This window comes from Capsicum annuum, chromosome 10 (assembly GCF_002878395.1).
Source record: "Capsicum annuum cultivar UCD-10X-F1 chromosome 10, UCD10Xv1.1, whole genome shotgun sequence".
Taxonomy (NCBI): domain Eukaryota; kingdom Viridiplantae; phylum Streptophyta; class Magnoliopsida; order Solanales; family Solanaceae; genus Capsicum; species Capsicum annuum.
Genome location: NC_061120.1, coordinates 219,148,309 through 219,156,152, shown reverse-complemented (window position 1 = coordinate 219,156,152; position 7,844 = coordinate 219,148,309). Strand labels below are relative to the sequence as shown.

At 35.1% G+C, this 7,844-nt stretch overlaps 1 protein-coding gene across 2 annotated transcripts; it reads right to left on the bottom strand.

Annotated features, from left to right (window-relative positions):
* Positions 1–3,045: 3,045 nt before the first annotated feature.
* Positions 3,046–7,177, bottom strand: LOC107852797. 2 transcript variants are annotated; one of them, XM_047397444.1, is made up of 5 exons: positions 6,976–7,177; positions 4,500–4,623; positions 4,275–4,406; positions 3,771–4,166; positions 3,046–3,364 (listed from the first exon to the last, which is right to left on the bottom strand). In XM_047397444.1, the coding sequence occupies exons 2-5, from the start codon at positions 4,619–4,621 to the stop codon at positions 3,226–3,228; spliced, it is 789 nt and encodes a 262-aa protein (XP_047253400.1). In that variant the 5' UTR covers positions 4,622–4,623; positions 6,976–7,177; the 3' UTR covers positions 3,046–3,225. The 2 variants fall into 2 exon arrangements, with proteins under 2 accessions (XP_047253400.1, XP_047253399.1); XM_047397443.1 differs by having other exon boundaries at positions 4,494–4,623; positions 6,976–7,175.
* Positions 7,178–7,844: the final 667 nt, after the last annotated feature.

Below are 7,844 nucleotides of genomic sequence, written 5' to 3'. Positions count from 1 at the left end.
CATCGTCAAGATCCAGAACACTACAAAATATTAAATACAAATTAAATTATATAATTTGTACTGCATACAATTAATAATTTGTATATACACAAACAAAAAAAAAATTCCACGAAAAATTATTTAGTTTAGTTTAGTTTCATACATAAATGACTAAAACAAAATCTTTGATGTTTGAGGAAAAAAGTAGAAAAAAAAAATCTCACCCACAACTTATAAAATTCAGAATACAATATATAAAATTTTTAGCTTCATGATCATTAACACATATTGTTATTAATTTTCAAATTATTTTCGCAATTTCATTAACATGATCTAAAAAATTTATTTAACCATACCTGTAATCGTTGAGTTGATTATTCAAATATTCTTCGTAAAATACAAAGTTCATCAATGATATTTCAATCTCTTAAAAAAAAATTTAAATGCTTTTACGAGATGTATATGAAAATCGAGTTTTGAATTTCAAATTGTTTATTAACGGTTAAAGTAAAAAAAAAGAGTCATTAATGGTAAAAGTATCTGTTAATTGAATGTTGCTTAAAATAAGGAACAGTTTAATCCCATAATTTGCTCTAACTGATTAGAGTTTAATAAGGAACGTTTTTACATATTTGTATATGTATTTTTATAGCAACCTTTTACTAAAATACAAAATACGTATTGCTATTTTTCGTAATTTTAAAACTGTTGCTATAAAAATTATAATTATGGCTCTACAGTTTTCCCTAACTTTATTATCACTTCATGTTTTTAACATTTTTTAAGTTTGTGGCTGCGTATTCTTTTTTTCTTCTTTTGATTAAAGTAGTTGAATATTCTATATTTCTACCCGAAAAAAAAAAAAAAAAAAGTTGAATGTTCTATTATTACAAGTCCAACGAGTTTCTCATGTAAATTGAATTCCATGTTTAAATACTTTGGTATATGAGTGGAATTTAGAAGGGGTGAATATTGTAGATCAGTAGATCTGGTGGTTGATAATCGTTCGGACTTAATAAAGATTATCGTAATACCTATAATAAAAGCACAGAACTTTAGGTTTGTTGGGGGATGAGGTGTAGATTGTGAGTTGGGGGTGGGTTGGGGTAGGATGGGTTTGAGCCGGGGCGGATCTATTAAGGGTTTTGGGGTTCCACGCCACCCGCAAACTTTGATGAAAACTCTCTCTATATAAAATGTGTACATAGATAACAAACTTGCCACCCAAAGAACCAAATTAGTATGTGGATCAGGTGGCACAAGGCTGTTAATTTCACCCAACAGTCCCGCCCAACTTTGAAAAATTTCTTGTTTTCTCGAGTTCAGTATTTACTATATACACATAAAATTCTTTTTAATTATGTAGAAATAGTATCATTTTTCATCGAAGGAGACTCAATGAACCACTTGTCCATAAGTTAGCTCAGATTTATGATTTGGTCTCCGATTAATTTAATCAATGAGTCTACTTGGCACCCGAAGACTCCGAATCCTAGATCCGCCTCTGGGTTTGAGCTAAGGCGAGGTTGACAGGAAGGTTGGTGAGGGTGTGCAAGGGTTGCGGTGAGGGCTTGGAGTGTTATGCATAGGAGAAGACAGTCGAAAAATCACTTATGAAACTTGTTTTCTTATTTACATCAAAATATTAGTCATTTTTCTAATCAAAACATTTATTTACTAAAATTGAAAACATATCAACGTGTGATGAAAATCTTGATGTTAACGTAAACCTATCTTATTTACTAGTTATGAGCTATGTCAAATGTTTCATATAGTATCATAAGTAAAGATTGCTAACGTTGTTCATTAATTTACCTACCCCATCAATGTCATCTCAATAATTGCTATCAGTATTGCGGATATATATATATATATATATACACACACACATTAACTTATCATACTTACATAAATCTTCACCCTTACAAAGTAATTACAGAATTTCCAACAAATTATGTATCTTCGTTGAATGTATCGGGGGGCTAATTATGTATCTAGACAGACCCAAAATCGGAGAAAATGTATCTGGAGCTAATTATGTATCTTTACAAGAAAAAAATCTATCTTCCTTGGATGTATTATGTATCTCGATACGCCCAAAATTGAAAAAAGTATATCGGGAACTAATTATGTATCTTTATAAAGGAAAAATGTATCTCTGTTAATTATGTATTTCGACAAAACCAAAATCGAGTTTTTTCAATAATTGTGTAAAATATCGAAATTTTCTGTAATTAAGCTGCATGCTGTTGAGATTTATGTTGTTGGACCTATGACTCATTCTAGAACTACAAAACAAACTCCACTTTGGAACTGTTGGAAAAAAGTTACCTGTCAATTCATGCTAGTACATACAGCTAATAATAAAGAATACAACTATGTTAGATTGCCTTTTTTTAGAACATGGTCATTCAATTAATGATCATGTAACTTGCACAAATTGGAGTGTCTTTATCTTAGATTCATATGAATGTAAGATGTATAAAGACCAATAATTTGAGCAAGTTACATGATCATTTAATTGAATGGCCATGTTATATGTGATTTTAGTCTTACATCAATCTATCTGTTGTTCTGCCCTACACAGCTATGGCGGCCTGTCTTTTTTCTTTTTTTTTTTTTCACTTCGACTGACGATGGTGTCTGAATCAGTTTGCATGTGTTCCGACTATATTACCAGATACCTACATAACTATGTGCCTTGGAGTAACTGGTAAAGTTGTTGTCATGCGACCAGGAGGTCACGGGTTCAAGTCTTGGAAACAGCCTCTGGCAGAAATGTAAGATTAGGCTGCGTGCCCTTCCTCGGACATAGCGGTATCTTTAGTGCACCGGGCTGCCCTTTTTATACCTACATAACTATGCGCTATTGAAAGATGTCTTTCAATAGCGATGCAAATGAGCTATAAAAACAGATAAGTGTGTCTTGGCATCCGGCAAAGGGCTAAATACTGTTGCGCCTCATCTAAGCCGACAGATGAGTTTTAACGAGAGTAAGATTCACCATTGTAACGTGTACGGTTGGCATATAACAAGTCAACCTTCGATCAGTTTTTACAAGAACAATGAAGGTAAAGAAGACGAGACTTTGTCATAAACAAAGAAATGGGATCCTGTTTCATTAATCAGACACATTTATAATCTAAATAATGTGTTGCAATTACACAAAGGTTAAAATTAAAATTCATAATTGTACCTTAGCTCTTCAAAGGGCATGCCAAGATTTGTAACCGTTGCTCGAAGAGATCATGGAAGGATAGGGAGCTCAACTTTGTTGAATGAGAAAAAGCTCACGCGCCCGTTCTCAACAAGACAGAATTTCAACGGAATACCATGCGAATGTCTCTCAAGATCTTCAATCTCTTCTTTGGATGGTGGATACTCACTGCATAAGAAAATACAGTACTCATAAAATAAAGCTGCTTCGACAGTTGATGTGGATCAACAAAGTGAGACAAAAGAATGGAGTAACTGGTATTTATTGCCATGTGACCAGGTGGTCCCTGAACCTTGGAAACAGCCTCTTGCATAAATGCAAGGTAAGACTGCGTACAATACAACCTTGTGGTGAGGTCCTTCCCCAGACCATGCGCATAGCGGGAGCTTTAGTGCACCAGGCTGCCCTTTACTTCTTTCCAGAATACCATCCAATCCGGCAACCCATAAAATTGCTAAACTAGTTATCTCAAGTTATTATAATCAGATAGATAACATTAGGAGGCGAAGATTCAGCAAACATTAGTAGGCACTAGGCGACGTAAGATAATGAATGCATTAACAAGGTACCATACCTAGCAAGACAAAGTACAAAACAGGGATCGCCAGGAGCAGACTTTTTGAATCTGCTATTAGGAGGGTAAACGGCAAAGGCTAGTCTCAATCCACCAATTTGCATATTACTAAACATTTCAGAGAGGAGAATATTGTTTCTTGATTCTTCATCTCCACTTTTAGCAGTCTCCGGAGTGTCTTGGTTAATAGCATAATTTACTTTTGACCTTCTAACTGACCAAGGAATACCATGACGCCCAACTATATAACCAAGAGATTTCAAGTGCTTATATACTTCATAATATTCGAAGGAACATCCACTTTTCCCTTCCGCAACCTTGTTGTATACATGTTCCAGAGAAAGGGGTGTATCATCGTTACTGAAGAGATGTAGAGCCCCAATTTCGGCAAGATATCTACACGATAAAAACAGTATATTCCAAAATTATGCATGTAATCAAAAGAAAATAGTATTTAACACTTCAACGACGGGAGATAGCCTTGAGGGATTTTTTATCACCTACAAAATCTCTTCAATGAAGCAATATATCTTGCCATTACGAACTATCCCAGTAGTTGTCCACAATCCACCCTTCCTCTCCACGACCTCAGCCACTCCTAATGGATCAAGCCATCGTGATCTTGAAATATCTTTCCTGAAGAAAAGAGATGCCTGCCTATTCACATTCCTATATGTTTTGCAAAATTATTTTCAATAATTTATATATATCATGAAATGAAACCTGAACTGCAATTTGGGTATATCACTCGATCCATATGCACAACAATGGTCATCATCATCGGGTTCTTCCCCATAGCCTTCAGAATCACTAGTTCCTTCTGAAAAACTTGCCCACTTATCAGCTTCCATGGCTGAAATGAATAGCAAATTACCGAAAAAATTAAAAATCTAGCACAGATTACAGCAATATAAGTAAGTAAAGATTCTAACGTTCGATTATTAAAGGAGAAGCTATTTGTAAGTTCAATCTATTACAATGTGAAAACTCCATAAATTTCATGAATTACCAAGTAAAAGTTATACCGAAAAATGAGGCACATTTGGCAATTGAGCGTATTCTATAAGCAATTAAAAGTTATTTACTTTAACAATAGATTTTCAAGTCACTAGTACACATTTCAAGTCACTACCTTAACCATTTTCAAGCAACTAATTCACAATTCAAGTGACTACACTTAACCATTTTCAAGTAACCAACTCACATTTCAAGTAACTACACTTAACCATTTTCAAGTAACTAATTCACATTTCAAGTCACTACACTTAACCATTTCCAAGTAACTAATTCACATTTCAAGTCACGACACTTAACCATTTTCAAGTCACTAGTACACATTTCAAGTAACTACATTTGAAATGTGAGAATTAACGGGTTTGGGTATGTTGTTTGCTCATTTGTTATAGCTTTATTCATTTGTTTCACTGATACATGTTGTAGTTTTCTTTTGTGACCTCGTTTGTAACTGCTCTAATTTTTGTTACGGATAAATTAAACTTTATAGATCTACTGCTGTACATGTTGTTATGACCTCCCCATTAACCTGCTGTTATTTTTTTAGGGAAAAGTTTAACTCCATGAATCTACTGCTTTAGATGTCGCCAATCAATACACCGAGTGTACGAAACTAATAAACTTTGATTAGTATGGACAGTAGAAATTACAATATGAAGAACAGGAATAGTAGTAAAAGGGGATGAGAGGACTAGAGGGAATTGGGGATGATAAGCATAGTTTTTGCCTAAGCAATTATCACAATTTGCATAAACCGTTCTGTCAAATCCCAAGTCCTATTTAACCAATTGACAATTGGGTGTCAATTGGGTCTGGATCCCAAATAACACACTCCAACATTTCAATAGGTCCAATAATCTCCACTGGATCAGCCCGATATACCACTTCTAACCCGCAGCCCCTTACAAAGTTGACTTGGTTCACAATAATTGCTGTTCTATCTTTATTGCCTGAAACACTCATAATGCAGCCCAATGTGTTAGATGTGACTATTGCGCATGCTATGACGCATAGATAACTAGTTCTACTTTGATCAATTGTATAATGGCATATGGGGCCAACTTGTTGAACTTTTTGGTAACCAATTTGTGCTCTCCTTCTCTTGCCCCTTCTCCTTTGTTTCCAATTTGTAGTCGTATTTTAGATTACTTTAACCTATTTTGAACAACTTTATTCTATTTGCGTGACCATTTATAGGTCCTAGGGAATGCCAAAGGTGCTGTGGCTGTTGTGATCTCAATACTTCTTTCGCAATCCTGTTACTTTTATTGGCATTGCGGGCTATGCAATGACCGTCATGGGGGTTGTTGCTTATGGGGAATCCACCAGAAGAAGCAAATGAGCTCAGATGCAGCCATTTTTTTCTGAAGTCATGAGTCCCCAGTTTTGTTTCTCGAACATTAGATGCACGGTATAGTTACTGATACATGGATCATCATTGCAATAACTGACAGATCAAGAGACGAAATGGAAAAAGTGGTGGTGGACTTTGAAATCATTTCCATTCGTCCCTTTTGTTCAGCATGATAGGATGTATGCAGTCGTATCAGTTTCTCTGTTGTTGCGCTGAAGTTACAGGGGACGGGGGATGGGAACTGTTAAATTCTTCTGTTGTATTCTTTCTGCTGACGGTCATAGGATGTATGTAGTATCAGATGATATGCTGTTACCGTTTGAGCAATATAATCTCTTATTGCTTCTCAGTTTTCCGTTATCCTCTGCCTATATATCTGTTATCCGGTTAAATTGAAACGCCGTTCTCCTAGTGAGACTGAGTTATTACAAGTAGGAGAATTGATCAACTACAGCGGCCCCTTTAGCATTTTATAACATTTCCAAGTATAATTAAGGAACCCTCTTCTATTTCACACCCATAAGATAAAGAAAATCCAAATAATCACTTCATTATAGTGGGTAAAAGGTAATTCATTATTGTAGAATATGATCAAACACTAGAATTGAGTAACAGTAGTGGTTCAATATAGATCTAACAGCGAAAACCCATCAAAAATCTAATCTTTCTATAGCAATAATCACTATAATTTCAACAAAAATATAGAACAAGGGAAAAACAGTTCAATATTCAAGAAATAAACATAATTCGACGAAAATTAGCTGGAGCTGAACTCAAATTAACACTTGCATCGAAACAATAGGACAAAATATAGCACAAAAAATAAATGAAAATTACCTTAAAACAATAGCAAAAGTTTCTAAACGTACAATCAAACACAGCACAAGTGACCTTCCGTCCGCTTCAAGGTCGCCGGCGATTGCTGTCCGTCCGTCGCCGGCGTTGCTGTTGGGCTGCTAGGAAAATTAGGAAAAGGGGTAATTAAGATGGGCTGAGTCGGGTCAGGGTTGGGCTGGGTCGCATATTACAAAAGGTAATCAGGATGGGCTGGGTCGGGTCAGGGTTGGGCTGGGTCGGATATTAAAAAAGGAAAAATAACTAATATACACTTTCACTTTTCATATTTGCACAAATTTTCCACCCTTTTAAAATAATTATACAAATCTCAATAAATTATGTATCTTCGTTGAATGTATCGGGAGCTAATTATATATCTCAATAGACTTAAAATCGAAGAAAATGTAACGGAAGCTAATTATATATCTTTACAAAGGAAAAATTTTATCTTCCTTAGATTTATTATGTATCTAGACAGACCCAAAATAAAAAAAAAATGGTATCATGATCTAATTATGTATTTTTACAAAGGAAAAAGTAGTATCTTTGTTGAATGTATTGAGAGTTAATTAGTTGTCTCGATAGATTCAAAATTGAAATTTTCATTAATTATATAAAATGTAAAAAAATTGCTATGATTGAACTAAGCCTGTCAAACGGGGCCGGATTGACCCGAATCAGTCCGGCCCACTTACAAAATCGACCCTGTTTGACCCGGCCCGATAAGCCCTAGGGCTTTAGGATATCGGGTACCAGGCCAGGATTTTTATTGATTTGGGCCCGGTTAACCCGACACGAACCAAGCCCGGTTAGGGCCAGCCGGTAAAACGGTCCGGCCAGATTAATTTATTTTTATTTTTTTTAAAATG

Bases quoted from the DNA above. Each gene is read 5' to 3' on its own strand.
- LOC107852797 (XM_047397443.1), bottom strand. From the start codon at position 4,621: ATGGAAGCTGATAAGTGGGCAAGTTTTTCAGAAGGAACTAGTGATTCT. The intron at 4,407-4,493 runs GTTTCATTTCAT...TCTTTTCTTCAG, and splicing joins ATACCCAAATTGCAGTTCAG to GAAAGATATTTCAAGATCAC. The intron at 3,365-3,770 runs GTATGGTACCTT...TTTCTTATGCAG, and splicing joins TTTGTACTTTGTCTTGCTAG to TGAGTATCCACCATCCAAAG.